The 24,525-nt window shown below is 41.3% G+C and overlaps 1 protein-coding gene across 1 annotated transcript; it reads left to right on the top strand.

Moving 5' to 3' along the window:
- Positions 1-560: 560 nt before the first annotated feature.
- Positions 561-13,116, top strand: LOC135744336 (E3 ubiquitin/ISG15 ligase TRIM25-like). The gene is made up of 7 exons (XM_073814916.1): positions 561-1,222; positions 6,111-6,204; positions 10,501-10,738; positions 10,975-11,070; positions 11,280-11,513; positions 11,606-11,807; positions 12,340-13,116. The coding sequence occupies exons 1-7, from the start codon at positions 964-966 to the stop codon at positions 12,864-12,866; spliced, it is 1,650 nt and encodes a 549-aa protein (XP_073671017.1). The 5' UTR covers positions 561-963; the 3' UTR covers positions 12,867-13,116.
- Positions 13,117-24,525: the final 11,409 nt, after the last annotated feature.

The raw sequence follows: 24,525 nt of genomic DNA, 5'->3' as shown, positions 1-24,525 counted from the left end.
CTTACACTGACTGATCTTAAAATATTTCACTGTCATTGTTTTGTGTCGTACTGCACACCAGTAGACTCCTGTTTTTATCTGAGACACATTTAAACTAAAAACTACTTAAATGTCATCATTAAATAAAACTTATTCCGGACTTAATCTCTGTCTGTAAAACCAGCTCATGTCTTTTTAAACATTATAGGAGCTTATGTTTGTTTTTATGCATTTATTTAAAAATGTGTATAATCAATTATCTGTAGTTTAAACTTCTATTTATTTTTTTCTTTTGTAAATGTGATTTGTATGTGTAAATAGTGTAAACTCATCACTAGAGGACAAACACTCACACTGACTTGAATGTTGAATCAGTTTAGTGACAAACATCACAGGGATTTGATCTGTTATTCACTTTAAGGAATTATTTTAAAAATATGTTTTTTATTATAGAATTTTAAGAATACATAAATTCACGGAAGAGAAACATTGTTAAATTACAGACACTTCTAATAACAACACAAAAAGAAAATATCAAAATCAGTTTTGCTTTGCATAAACCGATTGGCACAGTTATCAATTATCTGTAGTTTAAACTTCTATTTATTTTTCTTTTCTAAATGTGAATTGTATGTGTAAGTAGTGTAAACTCACCACTAGAGGACAAACACTCACACTGACTTGAATGTTGAATCAGTTTAGTGACAAACATCAGAGGGATTTGATCTGTTATTCTCTTATTTCACCACAAAATTCACTCATATTTATGCATTTATGACAGAGCATTTTCACAAAGGTTTGGCTACTCGAGACTGTGACTTTCTGTATGAGACTGACATCTAGTGGACTTGTTTATTATACGACTGACACACCTGTTAGCACACGTTTCATAAACACAACCAGGAAATACTTTGAGTTCAGAGAAACTGAAACTGTTGGGCTGTTGTGTGTTTAGTTTTATTGTTTGTAAGTAAATACGGTGAAATGGCAGAAGCCAGTATTTTAGTGATTCAGGATCAGTTCATCTGTTCAATCTGTCTGGATTTACTGAAGGATCCAGTGACCATTCCCTGTGGACACAGTTACTGTATGAGCTGTATTACAAACTACTGGGATCAAGATGATCAGAAAAGAAACTACAGCTGCCCTCAGTGCAGACAGACCTTCAATACAAGACCTGATTTAAATAAAAACACCATGCTGGCTGAAGTGGTGGAGATACTGAAGAAGACAAAACGCTTAGGTAACTCACGTAACCCCGGTTCCCTGAAATAACGGGAACGAAGCATTGCGTCAGTTAGCTGACGCTATGGGGGAAACTCCTGTTTACTCCGTGACTGAAGCCTATTGGTTAACGTCTGTACAAAGTACAGACCAATGACGTTTGAACCCGCGCGCGGGAGGAACGCGTCCCTATATAAGCGCGGTTCAATCGTCAGGAGCTCATTATTTATTCGACTGAAGCGCGCAGCCGAATAACACTCGCTGCGTAGACGTTTGTAGCACGGCAAGAGACGCAATGCTTCGTTCCCGTTATTTCAGGGAACCGGGGTTACGTGAGTAACCTAAGCGTTTCCTTTCAATACGGTTCACTTCGCATTGCGTCAGTTAGCTGACGCTATGGGGGAACGTAATCCCATCACGCCGTGCATACACAACGTACTGAAGTGCCTTACCGGAGAGACACTGCGTGTGGCCCTATACCCGGCATATTCACAGCTTTAAAAGCAAATGTGTAAGCACCATATAAATTGTTGACGCGCACACGGTGGGGTTTTAAACGCACCGGGGGCACATAACATAGCACAAGACGGCGAGGTACCAAGCGCGCCGCGGCTGTGCGAGATAAGTAAATGCAGAGTCACGTTGGTGAGCTCGCTGAGCGCACCGTGGTGTACACATAAAACGCATGAGCGTGCATGATTGAGCCGAGAGAACCTGCGCTCGTAGGGCAGGAACGTCTAAGCTGTACAATCTGACAACGTAGACGGCGAAGACCAGCCGGCCGCGTAGCAGATATCAAATATAGATATAGATACCCCTGTAGACCAAGTTCATGAAGAAGCCAAACTCGCACAGAGTGGGCTCTATATAGGACATAGCTCATAGAGGGGCGTGAGCCAGTGCGATGGTTTCAACGATCCATCTAAATAACCACTGTTAGCAACAGACATACGTAGTGAGTGATCTGCGAAGCTCACGAACGGCCGATCTGACTATAATATGCGGCAGAACGGTTCGTAGCGTGGGATTATACAGATACCACAATAGTGTGAACCCAGGTGCACCCTCGAGCGCATCGGGATGCATATAGGTAGTATTATAGTGCAGAGATCGGTGAGCTTTCCAAGCGCGCCGTAAATGTGTATTGACTATAAATTGCACGGGCACAGGTGAACACTTGAATACATCGTGAATGCATATAGATGAATCAGAGTGTTATAATGCACAGGCCGGCAAGATTCTCGAGCGCGCCGTCATGTGTTCTGATAATAAATTGTGCGCACACGGGTGAACTCTTCAGTGCACCGTGAATGCGTATAGATAAATCAGTGCACAGAACGCGCCGTGAATGTGTACAGATATGATCGATGAACGTAACGGTGGGCACCCAACGCACCATGAACGTACACAGATGAACAACAATGTATGTGTCACAAAGCATAACACAGCTGTGTATACAGGTGAGCCTTCCCAAGCGCATCTTATTGTATACCAAAATGTTATAGCGTGTACATGTGAGCTTCTCTAAGCGCACGGTGGACGCATATAATTAAAAACCATATCGTGCATACAGGTGAGCTAATGGGCGCACCTTTAATGCAACAAACCTCAGTAGTGCGCGAAGCAGGGATGTCGAAGCTGTAAACTGACAACGTGGACGGCGGGGACCTGAGAGATGACAGGCTTGTGAATTAAATGAATGGTCGGTCGTAAAAGCGTGGTTCGCTGTTATCACGGCCACATAGATATAGGTAGGGGAGAGAGCGCCGTGCCTCTGTAGTGAGGAGAAAAGTGTTCCACCGGCGATTCGCGGGGGGTTTTGACTTTCAAATGTCACTAGACAGAATGGATCAGACTTTGCATAAGGACGCCTCGTGAAAGGGGTCCTAGCAGCTTGTGTCAATGTGTCATAAGGCACGTAATGTAGGTCGTGTCCCACGGATGCCATCTCCGCACGCCCATCGTAATGGGTTAATATTGGTAGTTTAAGCATGAGATGCGTATCACTCTGATTGAACATAGCTTATAAAGCGATGCAATGAGTTTATAAAGGAGATGACTCGTCAGCTTGTTCAGGGGGCGAGATCTCAGTCTGGTTCGGTAAATAATGAAACCACCGTAGATTGCCCGACCGCATTATCACAATAACACGGTCGAGAGTGCTGCAGTGCTAAATCATCCTCTTAATGTACCGTATTCACAGTACAAGGTGATTTATATGAGACAAACGGCGTTCCACGCGCCGAAGTCTGATTGCCGTCGTAAAGCGTGTTCAACCCACAGCAAATGCTGGGCTAGCTCGTAATGACAGCACTTCATGCAGCCGTGTGTAACTTAAGCAAGCTTCCCGGCCGTCAGCTCGGGGCGGGACCTTTGCTTAGTCAAACTGAAGTGGACTTATGAACAGAATGCCACGATATTCAGCTTTCTGAGGCTCGTTAGAGGGGTACGTGTGCCCGTCTTAAACGAGATGCCGCGCGCGTCTGACTGTGCACGCGCTTTAAGCTTTGAAACTTATTGTGGCGGGTAGCAAGCTCACTTGAGGTTGATATTACCCTTAATATCTCCGAGTATTGGAGCGGAGGTGTGAGCGTCTTCGGATCCGCTAATATAAATCAGCTATATGGCCGAAAAACGTCATAAACCGCTTGGCTGTAAGCCTTTGAGTGGCCGTCCGGAGAGGGCGCGATTCAAACGCTTGGAGCCATGCAAAAGTCTGAGGCTGTCCTTCCTCTAGGAAGAGAGAATAACAGCCGTAAGACCGTGCTCGTTTGCGCCATCAGCATCGTAGCGGAGAAACTGAGGTGGGCTGCGAGCGAATTTGGCAGAAAGGTGTTAGAAACACCGTACAGTCGTGGGGTGTCAATACACAGTATATGGCCAAACCGGGGGTTTTTCGGCAAGCGTCGATAGAATTATGGACAGCGGGCCGTGTGTGCGTATTACTGATTGCTTGTCAGTAAGGCGATAAAGTGTTTAGAGACACCGTACAACCGTGGGTGTCAATACACAGTATAGTAAGCACGGAAATTACTCTTTTTAGAGGAATTAAATACCGTTCGCCACTATAGTGAGGTCGCATAACCGACAGTATTACACAGTATGTTTGGATAAACAGCACACAGAAAACATTTCAGGGCAGTCCAGCCGAGGCGCGACTTAACCCCTTTTCTCCCAGACAGTTTCGTTCTCTGTTCATGCAGCTGTGCGGCGGAGACCAGAGCTCAGCCGTTCAGGTGCACAAGCCTCAGTAGTGACGGTGACCGAACGGCTCACGGAGCAGAGCAGTATGTCTAGGTGGTTTAATGTCAGACTGAACCCATCGCAGAGAGGAAGTCTGCCGTGAGGCCCGCGCTTTTGCCGTTTATTAAAAGGGCAGAAAAACCGGGTATATATATAAGAATGTACCAATATTCAGCGCACTGATATAGGACGGGACTGAATAAAGGGAGGTATTCGGGCCTCAGTATATTATAAACAAATTCGTTCTGCCTCTGATTCCGTCTAAACCAGAGAGAAATTACCAGGCAGACGAAGAATGAGCTATCTGAAGTGAGATCGGCTCAGGTCAGTAAAGTTCTATAATAAGTGTTTTAGCGCTCCAATAGAGGCGTGTCCGCCTTATCGAGCAGACGAATGAGATTGTGCCGCTCCAGGAGGGGAGGGGCATGAAGCTCTCTTATAATGAGTGTTCTTGGTGCTCCAATAGCGGCGAATCGGCCCTATCAAGCAGACGAATGAGATCGCGCCGCTCCAGGAGGGGAGGGGCATGAAGCTCTGTAATCGTTGAACACTGGACAGCTGCATTTAGAGGCAGCGAGCCGTAATACCGCGTGCTAGCTAAGCCGTTAAGAGACCTCACCACTGTGGGGAAAGGAGCAAGGGACTCCGCGAGCGTGGAGCACGAGTGGCTGTGCTATGACAGAGACAGGGGCAGACCGCCCGTGTTTGCTTGTCGTATGCATCTATCCAGGTCTACGGTTCCCCGCTTGTTCATCTCAACAAGAGAGGAACGGCAGAGGGGAGCAGCAACACAGACAGAACAGCCATGCGTCGTGACGGTATCACCTGATGCACTCGGGGGATTAATATATGTGCCAGAGATCTCGCCACTGAATGTGAGAGGAGCGAAGGGACTCTGTAAGCATGAACGGTTGCGGTGTGACAGAACACAGGGGGGGTTAGTCCGTGTGTGCTTGTCTATGCATCCATCTAGTCTCATGGCTCGCCGTGTGTTCATCCCGGCGAGAGAGGAACAGCAGGGGGAGCACGAAACATGGATAAGACAACCAAAGCATAAGCGCGGTCCCGGCGTGGGAGGTGCCAGACCGGTAACGCGCTCGGAGGAAATTCATAGCAGAGAGGCTCACCGAGCCGCTGTGCTGGACGCTATTACAACAGCGCCTGCTCTTTTAGCTTATAGCTTTATATTCAAAATATTGATCTTACCGGGCGGCCGCAGGGGAGACCTTGTCAGGCGTGTGTCCGCTGCACAGGGCTCGTACCACGGCAAGCGAAGGCTATCTTCGGTTCTCGGCCGGAAAGCGGCAGGGGAAGACGCTAGACCTGGACTCTGCTATCTTCGGTTCTCAGCCGGAAAACGGCAGGGGAAGACGCTAGGCCTGGACTCCGCTGCAGGGCTTTTGTCAACGGCGAGGTAAGGCTTCTTCTTTTTCTTCGGAGCAGCGAGAGGTTCGCGCTGAAGGAGAAAATAATGAGCTCCTGACGATTGAACCGCGCTTATATAGGGACGCGTTCCTCCCGCGCGCGGGTTCAAACGTCATTGGTCTGTACTTTGTACAGACGTTAACCAATAGGCTTCAGTCACGGAGTAAACAGGAGTTTCCCCCATAGCGTCAGCTAACTGACGCAATGCGAAGTGAACCGTATTGAAAGGGAACTACAAGCTGCTCGTCCTGATCACAGTTATGCTGAAGCTGGAGATGTGAAGTGTGACGTCTGTACTGAGAGAAAACACAAAGCCGTCAAGTCCTGTCTCGTGTGTCTCAAGGTTATTATAGTTTTGCATTTTTCCTTAGTTTTTATTTTTATTTCGTTTTGACTTTTTTTTTTCAAATTCAGTCTAGTTTTAATTAGTTTTTGAAGTGGGTTTGCTAGTTTAGTTTAGTTTTTATTTTTTGAAAATGCTTAGTTTTAGTTTAGTTTTTATTAGTTTTAGTCTTTTTCATAATTTGGGTTATTTGTCAGGGGCAAGATTCAAAAAGGTCAGAAAAAGAATTGTGTAATAATAACTCAACAAAAACATCATACAATTTTAGAAAATATTAATTCAAAAATAAAACCAGTACATAAAATGTACATATGGGCACAAAATATTAACAGTCTCAAGTTCAACACTCCACAGTAAGTGGAAAATGTGATGTGTGCCAGTAAAAAACTTAAAGAGCCAACAGACTAAAGAAGACATGCATGAACCACATGTATTCAACCCATTTTTGAGGCACAAGAAGACATTTCTGTCAGATTGTCAGAGAGCTCAGTCTGAGACAAGACCATGACAAATAACCAGAGGTGAAAAGAAGTAATCTAAAGAAATAAATACTCAAGTAGCGAGTTAGTAGTTACTCTTGAGAAAAAAATACACACATACATGCACAAACAGTATACAGTGCACACATAAATATCAGGACAGTAAAGACAAAACTTTGCTGTGGAGACCAGAAATTGGTAAGATGAATATCAGTGTGTCAGAAGTACAGAAGTCACATTTAATCAACCTTTGATTATGTTTCAACACATGCTTTAACAACAAAGAAAAACAGCCTTTAATGCTGACTTGTATGTTGTACTCAAACACAAAACTAAAAAGAAATGGATCAAACTGATACTACACACGTGTGAACAATTAATGCATTAGGACACAGTTCACTTGAACACTTCTGAGTTAATGGTCTCAACGTGGCCACATTCTTCATTCAGTCACGTGTACACAGTGCTTCTAAAGTTTGCACGCGTTTAAATGTTTCTGATGACGAACAGGTCGAGTGTATATAATGGCGGGTACACGTGTTAAGTTTAGCTTTTAGTTAAAAGATTAGTAAATTCATATTCACGTAATACAACACACTTTATGTTCTGCGTGTTTCTAGACACAAGCAAAACCGCATCAGACGATTCAGTTGTTGCAGCGATCTAAACAATTCATTTAAACTGATTCGCGAACCAATTCAAAACGTTTGGCCCGTTTGCTTTTGTAAAGAATCGACTCAAAAGATTCATTTATTTGCAACACCTTGTAAGGAATCAACTTAAACGAGTCATTAATTCGCGAATGTGTGTGTGTGTGTGTGTGAGTGACACCGCGTGAGTGAGAGACGCATGGAAAGGAATTTGAAGCTGAATGTTATTTGCTCTATAAAAGACAAAAAACTAAGGACATTTAATCTATATTTTTATTTTTATTTTATTTTAGTTAGTTTTGCCCAGAGGTGTAAAGTACTTGAGTAATTTTACTTGATTACTGTACTTAAGTATTATTTTTGGGGATTTTTACTTTACTTGAGTACAATTAAAAATCAGTACTTTTACTTTTACTTAATTACATTTTTTAAAGAAAAAAAGTACTTTTTACTCCTTACAATTTTATTTACAGTCAAAAAGTACTTCTATTTTAGAGATCTATTTTTGCTTGCTCTGTCAAACCAATGAATTGCGCTGATGGTCAGTTTTATTGAAATGTTATTTATTCTGGAGCCTTTGGGCCACACTAAGGAATTGGCCAACAGTTCATCTAATGATGAAGATTTTTTGCTTCTTTGAAATCGACAACACATGAAGTGTGACACGTTTCCTGCTGTTTGCCGCCTCTCTATCAAGACTAATACCTTGTTCACACTGTCAGTCTAAATTTTGGTGCATATCTAATTTGACAGCCTCACTGTACACATTGGGCCCTATCTTGCACCCAGCGCAATTGACTTTGTCAGTGACGCATGTATCATTCGTATTTTGCGCCGGCGCACAGCGGGGTTTTTCCCTCCACAGATGCACGTCAGCATACTAGGGAATGAACTTGCGCTCCCTGGGCGGTTCAGCGCAAAAAGGAGGCGTGTTGCGGCGCAAACCATCTCTTATGCTATTTTGCAGTTTCAAAAAACAATTGCGCTACTAACCAAAAAAAACTAGTCTAAAGTCAGTGGCGCGTTGCGCGTGGTTCATTATGCTATTTTAAGGGCGCATGCTTGACCATAATGTATAGCGTGCACAACGCGCATACACTTTGCTTATCTAATCTACACAGATGCAACAGTTATTTTTGCAAATCATAAATTGTTACACTTAAAAATATTAATACACGAGATAAGGGGAATCATAGTGGTGAGCATTGTGGTGATATTTTTTATTTATTCTCATGCAAATAACGATTAAAATATTTTCATAACTTTGTTGTGTGGCTGTATTACGTTTATTTTATGTAAATAATAGTTAAAATGTTTTCATAAGAAACCTTAATGTATATGAACTTGATTTGTAAGAGTACGTTGGGGTTGGACCTTGCTTGCGTTTCTTGGGTCCGATTTCAAAGCCCCCAAACCCTTTCAGCGGTGAGGGTGGACGCAGCGATGTCCTCTGCTGGCGTCAAGTCCTGAGGCAGATCCACCTCCCGTTACACGGCGAGCCCGATTTATGCTGGCAAGCGTGGGATTCCCCCGTACAAGGACGTCGGTCTCCTCGGCTGTGAACCGCTCCTGGCGTGCGCCTGGTAAATCCGTCATAATAATAGCAACCCGCCACGGAACTTGCGCCCTTGCGTTTAAAGGGAATGTTGGCTAGCGTTCTGATTGGTTTATTTGACGTTACGCCCAAACCACACCTATGAATAATGAACCTACTTCAGACCAACCCCTTATTGATTTGCGCCCGGCGCAAGAGTTATTTCTCACGCCGGGAAAATAGCAACAGCGCCCAAGATCCGCCCACAAACTCACTTGCGCGTTGCGCTTCGCACTTGCGTTTCAGATCGTTAAAATAGAGCCCATTGTGTTTCACAACTGTTCAGATCTGATCTGTTCATCCTGTAGCCGTTTTCCGGATTATCTGCACTGTTTCTATGGCAATGACGTCGCACTGGCATGACAATCTGCCTCGACGTCTGACGTGTTTTATGTGACGTGACAGCATGACGTAACCGAAAAGCTACACAAATGCGATCAGGACGGTAAGACTGAAATGGATTTCAAACCACCTCTGGATGTAGCCTGAAACGGATTAGAAAAACAGATTTCATGTGGTTTTTAGCCGTCCACCGTTCTAAATGTGATTGGTTTCCTATCGGATATTTACAGTGTGAAACAGGTCTAATACACCTTATCCTGCATCGGCTGGATAGAGCTTGAAATTTAAGTTAAGTTCGAGGGTTTTACAATTTTGAGTAGCATGTTGCATACTAAAATTCATTGTCACGGATCTCTGCATTTTTCTGTGTCTGTACCACAGACTTTCTTTTCCATGTCAGTTTCACGTATTGGTTACTCAATTGTTTTTCCTATTTTTTTTACCATTTTCCCGTGGGTTCGGGTTTAGAACTTTCTGTAACGTAAAATAACATCCAAAACCAACTCCTAACCCTAACGTCAGGCGACAATTGTTTAAAAGTATGGAAAAAAATTGTATAAACCAATAGTTAAAGTGACATCCTAACACAAACCCCAAATCTAACCCCAAACCCACGTGAAAATGGTTTAAAAATAGGAAAAACAATTGAGTAATCAATACGTGAAACTGACACGTAAAAGAAAGTCCGTGGGACAGACAGGGAAAAATGCGGAGATCCGTGACAATGACACAGATAAATGAGCAAAAAATTCTGTGACTATACCACTGAACTTTGTGAGATCATGTTGGAAATTATGTAGTAGTCTTATAGTTTGATAATGAAATACAATTAAATACAAACAGTTGTAAATGATAAAACCTTGGATGTGGTTCATTCACTTCATGTTTTTAGAGAAAGCTTAAACATATCTCTCGTTTTTCTTTTTCCGGTTACTTTTACTTTTTTAATACTCAAGTACAATTTTAATGTGGTACTTTTTACTTTTACTCAAGTATGATTCTGGCCAGATACTTTCACTTTTAATTGAGTAAAATTTACACTCAGTACTTGTACTTTCACTTGAGTCAAATTTTTGAGTACTTTTTACACCTCTGGTTTTGCCAGACACACATTACAGTTTTAGTTAGTTATCGTTTTTTTGTAATGCCTCGTTTTTATTTTTATTTCAGTTAACGACAATGTTTTTTCACACCTAGTTCACACCTAGTTTTCACACCTAGTTTTCTTGAATCTTACTGTCAAACTCACTTTGAACAACATGAAGCTTTTCACAGAGGAAAGAGACACAAAGTGATTGATGTGACAGGAAGACTTCAGCAGATGATCTGCCCTCAACATGAGAAACTTTTAGAGATTTACTGTAAAACTGATCAGTTCTGTACATGTTATCTGTGTATGGTGGGAAAGCACAAAAATCATGAAACCATACCAGCTAAAGAAGAGAGGACTGAGAAACAGGTAAGAGATGTGATCTGTGATAAATGTTTCATTATAATGACACCAAAGCTACATTACTAAAGATTTTTATACCTTAAGGTAACACATACATCACATTCCTTTGATTTATAAAGTTAAGGACATTGTGAAGATGCCATTTTGGTCTTACAGTATCGCCCAGGGGTGGATTTGCAGAGTTTAACTTATAAAAAAAATGTACATTTTATATGATTGCTCATTATTTCCACATCCAACAGAAAGAAGTGAAGGAGACGCAGAGAAAATCCCATCAGAGAATCCAGGAGAGCCAGAAGAAGCTTCAGGAGCTGAGAGATGCTGTGGAGACTCATAAGGTGAGTTTTGATAAGAAGAACAACTGCTGTCTGCTGTTTCAGATCTGTTTCAGACTCAGTTAAGACTCTCATCCAATCAGTCAGTGAGGAGTTCAGTGCTGGATGACTTTCACTGAAGTCCACTGTGTGTAACAGACTGTGTGATGTACCAGTAAGAGCTGAGTGAATGCTGCTGATTCTAATGCTCCTCTCTCTGTGTGTCCTAACAGCGCTCTGCACAGACAGCAGTGGACGACACTGAGAGGATCTTTACTCAACTGATCCAAACCATTGAGAGAAGACGATCTGAGGTGACACAGCTGATCAGAGATCAGGAAAAGACTGCAGTGAGTGAAGCTGAAGGACTCTTGAAGCGACTGGAGCAGGAGATTGATGATCTGAGGAGGAGAGACGCTGAGCTGGAGCAGCTTTCACACACAGATGATCACATCCATTTCCTCCAGGTAACAGAGATCAGTGATCTTTAGGAAGTGAAGAGCATGTTTTACTCAGATGATATTTTCAGTGTCATGAGTTTATGTTTGTGTTTGTGTAGAGTTTTCAGTCTCTCTCTGTTCCTCCTGGATCTACAGACTCACTCAGCATCACTGTCAGCTCTCTCATCTCTTTTGATGATGTAGGAAAATCTGTGTCTCATCTGAGAGAGAAACTGGAGGATTTCTGTAGAGAAGAGATAGAGAAGATATTTGATAAAAGTAAAGCACCTGAACCTGAGACCAGGGAGCAGTTCCTAAAATGTGAGTCTCAATAAACAACAAATAAACACAGTGATGCTGATAAAGACATGAACAGTGATAATCTTCATTTCAGTCATTTTAAACTCCTCTATAATGATACTCATGAATCAAACTGAATGTGCAGAATAAACAGAAAATAAATAACTGTGCTCGCCCACAATGAAACATAACTGTGAGATCAAATAGCAGTTCATAAATCAAGTTTCTCTTTTAATATTTAAATTTTATAAGCCATTAAGTTTTTCTTTAAACAGAAATGATCTACACTTAAATGAAATGATAACAAAATATATTTTAAAGTGTACATCTACAGAACAGAGGGACTTTGGCAATGTTTACACATTCACAAACCTTTTACACACACAGGATTATGATGAATATAACAGTAAAACAATCCGATTAGATTCTGTCTATACTGTAAATGATCTCTGTTCACTTCTTAACACATTGACAGTCCTCAAAAAAGTTTTATTTTAATTATTGAAATGTAGAATTTTACATTTAAATGATGTTTTTGATTTGTCTTCATCAGATTATCATCACTTCACTGCAGATCCAAACACAGCAAATGAATATCTCTGTCTGTCTGAGGGGAACAGAGTGATTATTTTCACTAAAAGAGTCCAGCAGTATCCTCATCATCCAGACAGATTTGTTGGTTTTTGTTTTCAGGTGTTGTGTAGTGAGAGTTTGAGTGGACGCTGTTACTGGGAGGTTGAGTGGAGTGGTAATGATGTGTTTATCTCAGTGTCATATAAGAGCATCAGCAGGAAGGGAGGTCATGATTGTTGGTTTGGATTTAATGATCAGTCCTGGTGTTTGCGCTGCTCTGACTCCAGATGTTCATTCTGGCACAATAACATTCAGACTGAACTCCCTGTAGTGCTCAGTTCTTCTAGAATAGGAGTTTATGTGGATCACAGTTCAGGATCTCTGTCCTACAGCGTCTCTGACACAATGACCCTCATCCACAGAGTCAACACCACATTCACTAAACCTCTCTATCCTGGGTTTTATGTTGATTATGGATCAGTGAAACTGTGTGATCTAACAATATAGATGATACAGAGAGTCTACAAATAATTTTGTCATATGAGAAGTCTGAACATGATGAATCAACAACAAAGAAATATTAAGTCTTTCATTTACTAATTTTTTATTTTAAATAACTGATTGTAATGTTATATTTTAATAATAGTATGTTGTCCTGTCAAACAGAGGTAGCTGTACAGTAGTTATTTACAGTTAATATTATTAATCTACAGCTGTGTATTCTTTTATGAATAAAATGTTATACAAGACATTAAAATGTTTAGGTCTAAATTTGAAATTAATCTCAATTCACTTATTTTCAAGACAAACATTTAATATGTGTGAGATGTGAAGTGTGACGTCTGTACTGAGGCTACTATGATCTGTGCATACAATAAAAGGTCTGCTGAGCAGGTACTGGCGAAAACGTGATGTGAACTTCACTACAGCCAACAGCTCTCACCTGGTGGTGCAATCATTTCTCTCTGTTGGTGTTAATCTTCGGCTACCGTATGCTGGCACCCACTCTTCTTCAGACAACACTTGGAAGGTTTGAGTTTTAAATTAGCTTGGCATAGCCTTTCAAACACCTGTGCCAGCTGTAGGATTGAAAATATTTAAATAATTTGTAATATTAAAAATATAGGAATTTATTACTTCGTCAGAACTTGTCACAACCCCCATTTCCCTACTGTACCATCTGCATTCCTGTGCTTACAAAGACTATTGTTACAGCTGTTTGTTCAATACAGTGGGGGTTAAAGGTGTGGTCTTCTGATTGGTCAGTCTGAATGTATCATGTTAGGTTTGGTCACATGGTCAAAGGATAGAGAATAAAGGTCTTGGTTTTCATGAGCTCTGGGCTTTTGCCTTTTGGCATTTGCCTTTTGCTTTCTGCCCTCTGCTTTTCTTCTTTACCTGAGTTCTTGGGTTTAGGCCTTTAGGCCAAGATTCCAGTTCTTAATGGTCATTCTCTTTCTTCTAAACTTTCTTTCTTTCTTTCTTTCTTTCTCTATTTTATCAGGTAATATCTAACATACATTGGAAACAGTTAATTGTTTGTATTAAGTACCATTTTCATGCATTTATAGTGTAACCATTTCAATTGTAACTTTAAGTCAGGGCTGTTATTAAACCTATTCATTTACAAATCTGTTGTTTAGTTTTGATTTAGTGTTAATACTTAAACGCCACGTATTGCAATTCAATATATTTATATTCTAGCAATGCTCTCCCACATATTTTGCTATTATAACTGCACTTATTTCCGTCGTTGGTATAGGTTGCAGAAGGGTGATAATTGACCAGAAATATACAGTTTTATAATATCTTGCTGTTAACATTTCTTAGTCATTTCGGCGTTCCTACAGACTGAACCACTGTAGTGAATCCACCCTTACACAGCCACTGGAGCATTTCCTTCACATCCTTTCCCAGCACTATGATATTATCTAATAGACTAAGCATGTTTCCCACTGCATTCCAGCCAGGACACGATACATTAGGCATTGAAACGTCGCTGGGGCGTTGCAAAGCCCAAACGGCATGGAGTTCCATTTAAATAGCCCCTTCCTGCTACAGAATGCAGCGACTCGCTTAGCCTCTGGAGTTAGTTCAATAGCCTGACATTAAATGCAAGGTGCTGAACATGCTGTTGATAATGTGTCCAGCGTGTTCTGGATTTGTGGGAGTGGGTAGGCGTCTTTAATTGTGCGCTCATTAAGAGCTCGATAGTCCACACATAGCCGATATGTTTGGTCTTTCTTTTACACCATTACGATTGGTGAAGCCCAGCTGCTGTTGCTAGGAGAGGCTACACCAGAATCAGAATCTGTCGGTCAGCATCTCTCTGCTTCTCAAACGACATTTTACAAGGGGGCTGTTTTATAGGTGGACCCGGCTGGGTCTGAATGTCGTGCTGGACCACGTTTGTATGACTGAGATCTGTCACTGTAGAAAACATCCCCATAGGCGATGAGCAGCTTGGTCAGATTGTGCTGCTCTGTACCCTTCAGATCTGCCCTCTGCATAAAGCGACTGTAAATGATTCGGGACAGTCGTGCAGATAAGGCCTGCATGAGACAATGATGAGGTGGTAGTCTGCATTACCTCTGCTGGCTGAAGAATGCCAGCAACGACTCCCATCTTTACCTTCACATTTGCAGGGCCAGGATTATAAAGCCTGATGGGAATCTGATTTTCTGACTGGGCTTTGACTACGATCCTCGCCACAAGCACCTGATGCCTTTCCATGAAGCCTTTGGTTGGACTCAGCAGTACATCGCCGACATATTCACATCCCGCTTCCAGAACAGTTGTGTGTGCTGTTCGCACTACATGAACTTTAGGTTTATTCTTTGGAGTGAAGTGAGGTATTTGCTCACCAAAAAGTATGATTTTCCGACGGCCAAAGTCAAGACTTGCTCTGGCTTGTTCTAGGAATGGATGTCCAAGAATAGCCTTTGTGTCTTCCATTACATCTGCAACAATAAAGTGACATTGACTGTGTGAGTTCCTATCTGTACCAGGACATCGACTTCACCAAGAACATAAACATTTAAAAAGCTTATTCCCTGCAGGGCCTGTACGGTTGATAGCCGAAGTGGTGGTCTGACATTGGCTGTAATGGTCTCATAGCAATGGCAAGGCAATACGTTTCTCCAAGCGCTGCTATCCAAAAGGGCACATATTTTCATGTTATACAGCAGTGTATATATACACATTTCAGGGCTGCTGCCTTTAACTCTGAGAACTTCAGAAGTAGGTTGAGTTTCTGAATGCTGCGGTAAGGCTGGAGTTATGTGCTGCAGGTTAAGCCTAGGTGAAGGACAGTCCCGTCTCATATGGCCAATGCCCTGGCAATTGTGTCAGATAATTTCTTCCCAATCAATTTTTCCTCGCTTAGAGAGTCTTTGTGGTCAGGGATTAAACTGTGGTCTCAGGTGTTTTGGTCTCCACTCTGTGTTTGAATAAACTGAATTTTCACTTTCATTTTGTTCAGGGCATTCTCAGATTGCAGCCGCTCTAATTCTACGTTCTGTATGTCTTATGGTAGAATGCATGATTTGTGTTACACTAGTGGCTGTTCGGCGTGTGGTTTCGTACCTGTATGCAATATCATGTGCGCGGCCGCTCTTCCAACAGTCTCTGTACAATACTCCTCATCTCCCATAGCATTAGTAAACACCTTAACACTGATAGAATCCTGCTCCTTCTCTGTTCGATCTGCATAGACAATGGAGACTTTTTCATATATGTCATCTATTAGCACATGAAGTGGCTCACCTGCTTTGCAGACCCTCTGTCTCAGCTCTATTTCAATAGCAGCCACGTGTTCTGATGATGGGCCATAAGCAGCTTCCATTTCTTCCACTATGCGGGCGTAACTCCTTCGACCTTATCTGGGGTTTTTATGAATCACAGCTCCTGCTGCACCTACTAAACAGAACCTCATCTGCACAGTCATTGTCCTATCAGACCAGTGATTAGCTCTGGCGCAATCTTCAAAGTGGTTTAGAAACTCTCTCCATGAAGTGGAGCCATCAAACTGACCTGGTCGAAGTGTGGGAATTCTCTCTTTAACTGTACTGCATTCCTCCCCACTGTCTGATGACAGATCACAGGACATCTGGTAGGGTTTTTTCCACACAGTCTGAATCACAGTTTGTGATTCATTTTTGGTGTGTCTTGAAATGTAAGTTTATCTGTTTGTTCTTTGCTTCCAGCGAGTTGGAAGTTTGAGTTTGCTGGCGTGCTCACAACCCAGTGTGTCAAATCCACTATCCTGTATAACCCTTATTTTCCATTACACTTTTAAAATGGTTTGATTCAGTTTGATTCAGTGTTTACTGTTTGAGCATACAGTTCATTTAGCCAGTCCACAAATGAAATTGACGTTTGTTTCTTATCATGCTGTGTTGACATCGTAGGACTCACGTAAACGTAAACTCGTATTTATATGGGAGTTTTTCCTCAGCTTTTCACTATCTGACATTCATTATCTGACATAACAACTTCCTCTTGACGATCAAAAATGTCCATTTAACTCACCACATGCGAGATCCCGGACAATGCCCCCAATGTTACCTTTTTATAATCCTCCTCGGCTATCTTGACGTTTGTTTACGCGCAGTGATGAGCAGACAAAGCTTATCAGTTTTACATCATCTGAACGCCCGGGTTGCAGAACAAAACTTGCAAATAAAATTTAAATAAACATAAAAGCAGCTCGTATTTCCTTCAGTGTACCACTATCAGTAACGGACATGCGAGCACAGTGCTCTCGACTACATTACCCAGAGTTCAGCACGGTCTGCAGTACAAGCCCCATATTCTTAAAGAGACAATACCAATTTTCCCGTAACAGATGTACCAGTAAGAGCTGAGTGAAATGCTGATTCTAATGCTCTTCTCTCTGTGTGTACTAACAGCGCTCTGCACAGACAGCAGTGGACGATGTAGTACGGCTGGTAAATAATCAACTTTGAGTTTATTTATGAAGAGACACTATAAAACAATTAAACCTCAGGTGGTGTTGCTAACCCAAATTTGACTCTTAGGTGAAACTCTTTACAGACATGCAACTCTCTGTTCTCCTGATCTCTTCATCACAAAGGCTTTGGCAATGATAGCCTTATGGCTTACATCACTGAGTATCTGCTGAAATATATGATGTAATGTATACATATTATGTGGTTCTAAGATGGTATTTTATATTAATGTTTAGTATTATTTTAAAGGTCATGGTTCGATGAGTAAAAAGGTCTCATTTCTATAAGTCTAAAATATGATGGATTAAGGGTTTAGAACTTTGGATAGAAGATGCATTTCTTGTAGAGGTGGGGTTTTTGCCTTGATATTTCTGGCTAGTTTGACCAGTTGCCAAGATACTCCTGGCTAGTTTGACCAGGTGCTCTTTAGTATCACTTGGTACAGGTCAAACTGGATTTTGACCAGGTGTTCTTTAGTATCACTTGGTACAGGTCAAACTAGATTTTGGTAGTTTTCTCACGCTGTGTATAAAAGGTGGCCTGGCTAAATGTTCTGGGAGCCATTCTGTACCCAGAAGCTCCCACACTTTGTGTGTAGCCTATACAAACCTTAGGGAGCCATTCTGTACCCAGAAGCTCCCACACTCTGTGTGTATTCAAACCTTATGGAGGCATCCTGTAACCAGTAGCTCCCACACTTTGTGTGTGTACTAAAACATCATGGAAGAAATCTTTAACAAGAATCTTCCTACACCATTTTAGGTGTATTATATCCACGATGGAAGTACTCTGTAGCCAGAGTGTCTATTGCCAGGCATGAGTTTGTAACTTTTGAAACTGTTGATCATTTTAATTAATTGGAATTGAATCATATTCTGTATGATATTCTTTAATTGATGTTTGAAGCTGGAACCTGCCTGGTATAATAAATTGTTACATTTGATTCATCTAAATTCGTCAGAAATTGTATTGATTTATTTTAATTCTTTCAGAAATTATTATGACTAGTAGATTAGAAGGAGTCTGGTATTACTGCAAGATTATTCTGTCAGGATATGATCACACTGGTGTTTTGATGGTCGAATGGAGCATGGGGCACATTCATTAAAACTCTCAGATTTATGTCTATCACCTGTCTTAGCAAGTTGCATGAGCGCTAAACTAAAGTAACTATTTTTATGATCGGAACAAGCATGGAGGGGCCAACCATAAAAATATTAGTTTTCCCGGCAACCTCTGACTAAGATCAGACTGACAATTTTGTGTCCGTGAGATATACGCAACGGCCGGCGTATACTCTGTGCGATACCGGGTCCCTAATGAACGAATAACTAAGACTATGGGAATTTATAAATAATCAATAATTTAAATTAATATTAACAATGTATTACGTTTAATTATATAATTTGGAGTCAGATTGGGAAACCCACAGAGTCAAATAAGATAAAATACTAAATTTAAATGAATGTTTTAATTCTTAAAGGAGGAGATTCAGAACACGAGATCCCTTCTCCCCACGCCATTGGACTCCGTCGTTGGACCAGTGGGTGGTTCCTTACAACGACACTGAGAGGATCTTTACTCAACTTATCCGATCCATTGAGAGAAGACAATCTGAGGTGACACAGCTGATCAGAGATCAGGAAAAGACTGCAGTGAGTGAAGCTGAAGGACTCTTGAAGCGACTGGAGCAGGAGATTGATGATCTGAGGAGGAGAGACGCTGAGCTGGAGCAGCTTTCACACACAGATGATCACATCAATTTCCTCCAGGTAACAGAGATCAGTGATCTTTAGGAAGTGAAGAGCATGTTTTACTCAGATGATATTTTCAGTGTCATGAGTTTATGTTTGTGTTTGTGTAGAGTTTCCAGTCTCTCTCTGTTCCTCCTGGATCTACAGACTCACTCAGCATCACTGTCAGCTCTCTCATCTCTTTTGATGATGTAGGAAAATCTGTGTCTCATCTGAGAGAGAAACTGGAGGATTTCTGTAGAGAAGAGATAGAGAAGATATTTGATAAAAGTAAAGCACCTGAACCTGAGACCAGGGAGCAGTTCCTAAAATGTGAGTCTCAATAAACAACAAATAAACACACTGATGTTGATAAAGACATGAACAGTGATAATCTTCATTTCAGTCATTTAAACTCCTCTATAATGATACTCATGAATCAAACTGAATGTGCAGAATAAACAGAAAATAAATAACTGTGCTCGCCCACAATGAAACATAACTGTTGTAATACTGGATTATAATTCATCAACTTTAAGTTTATTCATGAAGAGACACTGCAAAACAATTAAACCTCAGGGGGTGTTGTTAACCCAAATTTGACCCGTAGATGAAAGAGGTCTTCAGATATACAACTCTTTGATGTGTTAATCTATTCATCGCAAAGGTTTTTGAACTGTTAGCCTTTAGGCTCACATCACTGAGTATCTGCTGAAATGTAATGTATACATATTATGTGGTTCTAAGATTGTGTTTTACATACATAGTCATGTGTAATATTATTTTAAAGGTCATGGTGCGATGAGTAAAAAGGTCTCATTTCTATATATCTAAAATAAGATGGTTCAAGGGTTTAGATAGAAGATGCATTTGTCACACCCCGAGGGCGGACCCAACTATGCTAAGGGTCACACCCCTCTCAACTCTTCCACCTCGAGGAGTTTCCCAAGACCACCCCAATGACCAGACAGACGAGTATACTATAATTAAAATAAACTTTATTAAATATTTAAAAGGAAAAGGGGGGAAAGGGGGAAGGGCAATTTAAAACTAATGTGTCTCTTCTTGGCCTCCAGGGCCACTTGAGGGAAAGACTGGGGACAGGGGCTCCGTAGGGGCTCTGGCCCAACAATCCGTGGCGCGCTCCGCTTCTCCTGGAGGCAGAATCAAACAAAAGTCAAACAAGGTAAAGTACTTCGAGGTCAAACGCTGTTCGTCCACCCGGGACCTTCGGCAGAACAGGTAAGTAAGGGTTTATACACAGGTCAAGTTTACTCCACAGGTTACGTTATTCACAGCACTGGGGATCTTCGTACACACACAGAGCTTCACTTGTACAGGTAGGTATTGGCTATCCGCACAGAACAGGTTTACTTTACAGGTCACGTTACTCACAGCACTGGGGGTCTTCGTACACACACAGAGCTCCACTTGTACAGGTAGGTATTTGCTATAAACACAGAACAGGTTTACTTCACAGGTCACGTTACTCACAGCACTGGGGATCTTCGTACACACACAGAGCTTCACTTGTACAGGTAGGTATTTGCTATAAGCACAGAACAGGTTTACTTCACAGGTCACGTTACTCACAGTACTGGGGATCTTCGTACACACACAGAGCTTCACTTGTACAGGCAGGTATTTGCTATAAGCACAGAACAGGTTTACTTCACAGGTCACGTTACTCACAGCACTGGGGATCTTCGTACACACACAGAGCTTCACTTGTACAGGTAGGTATTTGCTATAAGCACAGAACAGGTTTACTTCACAGGTCACGTTACTCACAGTACTGGGGATCTTCGTACACACACAGAGCTTCACTTGTACAGGCAGGTATTTGCTATAAGCACAGAACAGGTTTACTTCACAGGTCACGTTACTCACAGCACTGGGGATCTTCGTACACACACAGAGCTTCACTTGTACAGGTAGGTATTTGCTATAAGCACAGAACAGGTTTACTTCACAGGTCACGTTACTCACAGCCAGGGCCGGCCCTGGCCAATTTGCTGCCCTAGGCAAGATTTCACCTGGTGCCCTTTAGAATCATTTTGTTCATAAACTTACACAGAAAAAAATGCACAGTTTTTCTTAATTTTGAAAATATTTTGGAAACACACGCATGCACGCACGCACACGCACACATACACACAATACCCTGTCACTCAGGCATTTGGTCTTGACATTGTCACTGAAAAGGCAGTTTAAAATATAAACCCAGAATTCAGCGAACGTCAAGAACAAGAAAACGGAAACAACAATCAGACAGAGACGCAGGATTTAAATTACGTTACACGGACCATGTTTACATTTCAATGTTTCTGCACAGAAATACCAACTTTGTCTGGTATTAATAAGCTGCACAGTGGCGGTGCTGAAGGCGCGTGATGGCACATATGCACAGATATTTACGTGCAATCTATTGGAAAGCGGAGGAGTCATTAGTTGGGTTAGTAAAATAACGAAATTATAGCTTTTAAATAGAAGAAAAAAGTTTTTTTGTAAAGAGATATATGTTTTTAAAAGTTTAAAACACACAACCCTTCTCAAGGGGAAGTAAGCTACTTTTCTCCTTACGTGCAACCTATCGGAAAGCGCAGATGAGTTTGGTTAGTAAAATAATGAAATTATAGATTTAAGTACAAAATAGTATTTATATAAAGAGAAATATTGAAATAAAAGTGCAAAACTCTTCTTAAGTGGAAGTAATAAAGTAAAATAACGAATAATAATTATATAATAACGAATAATAGTTTCCAATAGGTTGCACGTAAATATCTGTGCTGCCACCAGTACTCTGTCTGAGCGCGTCTTCAGCACCGCGGCCAGCACTCCAATGCGCAGCTTATTAATACCAAACAAAGTGAACAAGTTGCTATTTCTGTCTAGAAACATTGAAATTTAAACATGGTCTGTGTAACATTATGTAAATTCCGCGTCTCTGTCTGATTGTTGTTTCCGTTTTCTTGTCCTTGACGTTTGCTGAATTCTGGGTTTATATTTTAAACTGCCGCTTCAGTGCAGTATAGCCACAGAGCTATAACAAGCACAATCTTCCGAGATTATATGCTACTAATAATTCATCAGTAACTGCTGTTTTCTTGTGCAAAATTAAATATTTATAGTTAAATGTTTATATGCATATATTAAAAAAATAATAATTTGGGCGCACGGACGCCCCAAGGGGTCGGCAGCGCCCTTAGCATTTGCCTATTCCGCCTATGCCCAGGGCCGGCCCTGCTCACAGCACTGGGGATCTTCGTACACACACAGAGCTTCACTTGTACAGGTAGGAATCTTCCTAGACCACTTTGTGTGTCTTTAATTGCCAGGTATGCTTTGTATTTTGTGAAATGTTCATTTTTCCATGCTGATCTTTAAGTGAATGTTTTGATATATTTGTAATTGGTTGATTTGAATAACCAAATTATTGATTTAAGTGTAACCTGCCTGGCAAAATAAATTGTTAATCTTTATTCATTCTAAAACTTGTCAAATCTTTATTATATTTTCAGGGTTTAAGTTAGATGTATTGAAGGGGGCATAGATTAGGAGAATTGCCTCTATTGAAAATATTACTGGAGTAATTGCCTCCCCGTTTTAAGGTTAGATGGAGTAACCTCAACCTAAAACATAGATGGATCCTCTTATTTTCAATGTGTTTGGAGAAACCTCTAACTTTAACTTAAGTTAGAAGGAGAATGCCTCTATGCCCAGCTGTATGGAACTGCCTTAGCACCTTCAGAATTACACCTTATTCCCTAAGTGAATATAATTCATTCTAAATGAATATAATAATAATTTTATAAATTATGATCAGCATCAGAATAGTTTTGGTAACTAAGAAATTGGAGTCAGATTATAATTTAACCACAGAGGTCAAAGAAACAAATTAAATAAATGGAATTACTCTTCTAGAAGCGCTACGGAGGGAAAGAATACGTGATTCCTTCACCACGCATTGGACTTCGACGTTGGGCCAATTGGGTGGCGTCTTACAGCTTGGTGACCCCGACGTGATGACGTATACCACAGGTGACGTAATTCTGGTGACGTAGTACACCCGAACAAGTGACGTGGTACTCCAGGAAGCTTTCCAGCGCGACATTTCAACCATAACAGAGGATTCCATTCATCGCAAAATAGGAGGTTTAAATGTCTACTTTTCTGTCTGCCGATGTTTTGGTAAGTTGATTTTATTTGCCTATTAGAAATGTTGAGGGTGAGCATAAACGCACCCGCGTATGTTGTAGAATGGGCGGTACTGGTAAACTCTCTCTTCCCCAATAGCACGATCCAACCAGCCTGGTCCATCTGCAAAGCAGCAACACAGCGTAGACAAGTACACCACAAGCACCCCGGTGTGGTGTCCCTTTAATTTCGTCACAGCCCCGTCCTTTTCGCCTCTTCTGGCGGCCGCACTCTTTCCTTCCACCATAGGTGACTCACGGATCAACGGCGCCCTGTGGCTCCTCCAGGGACGGGGCATGTGGTTCGGTTTGCCCAAGGCATAAAGGGACTCACGCCCGAAAACAGCTCTCTTCCTTTGTGCTTCTTGGACCTTTTTATATCTTGTCTTTACTCTCTCCTCCAATCATGTGCTGCTTCACTGAGTCGCCACACCTGTTGCTCGTTTCCTCATTATTTTCGTCGTCAGGGAGACCAGGAAGTAAACTGGTGCAGTTAAAAATCGGGCCCGGGCGGAAACCATCTTCGCGGAACCTTTCTCCGCCACTTTTGGTTCCCGCCCTCCCATAGTCACCTGGTGACACATTTCTTTGAGAGGTGGGGTTTTTGCCAGGACACCTCTGGCTATTTTGACCAGATGTTCTTTAGGATCATTTGGTGCAGGTCAAACTGGACTTTGTAGTTTTACGATGTCTTTGTCTCACGCTGTGTATAAAAGGTGGCCTGGCTAGATATTCTGGGAGCCATTCTGTACCCAGAAGCTCCCACACTTTGTGTGTATTCAAACCTTATGGAGGATCCTGTAACCAGGAGCTTCCACACTTTGTGTGTATATTAAAACATAATGGAAGAAATCTTTAACAAGAATCTTCCTAGACCACTTTGTGTGTCTTTAATTGCCAGGTATGCTTTGTATTTTGTGAAATGTTCATTTTTCCATGCTGATCTTTAAGTGAATGTTTTGATATATTTGTAATTGGTTGATTTGAATAACCAAATTATTGATTTAAGTGTAACCTGCCTGGCAAAATAAATTGTTAATCTTTATTCATTCTAAAACTTGTCAAATCTTTATTATATTTTCAGGGTTTAAGTTAGATGTATTGAAGGGGGCATAGATTAGGAGAATTGCCTCTATTGAAAATATTACTGGAGTAATTGCCTCCCCGTTTTAAGGTTAGATGGAGTAACCTCAACCTAAAACATAGATGGATCCTCTTATTTTCAATGTGTTTGGAGAAACCTCTAACTTTAACTTAAGTTAGAAGG

Source organism: Paramisgurnus dabryanus, chromosome 6 (assembly GCF_030506205.2).
Source record: "Paramisgurnus dabryanus chromosome 6, PD_genome_1.1, whole genome shotgun sequence".
In the NCBI taxonomy this organism is placed as follows: Eukaryota; Metazoa; Chordata; class Actinopteri; order Cypriniformes; family Cobitidae; genus Paramisgurnus; species Paramisgurnus dabryanus.
Note: the sequence above shows the minus strand (reverse complement) of the source record. Positions and strands in the feature narration are given on the sequence as shown.

What these genes read in the sequence shown, in the direction of transcription:
- LOC135744336 (XM_073814916.1), top strand. Translation starts at nt 964, where the DNA reads ATGGCAGAAGCCAGTATTTTAGTGATTCAGGATCAGTTCATCTGTTCA. An exon ending in ATCACATCCATTTCCTCCAG is followed by an intron (nt 11,514 to 11,605) that starts GTAACAGAGATC and finishes GTGTTTGTGTAG; the next exon opens with AGTTTTCAGTCTCTCTCTGT. An exon ending in CAGGGAGCAGTTCCTAAAAT is followed by an intron (nt 11,808 to 12,339) that starts GTGAGTCTCAAT and finishes TGTCTTCATCAG; the next exon opens with ATTATCATCACTTCACTGCA.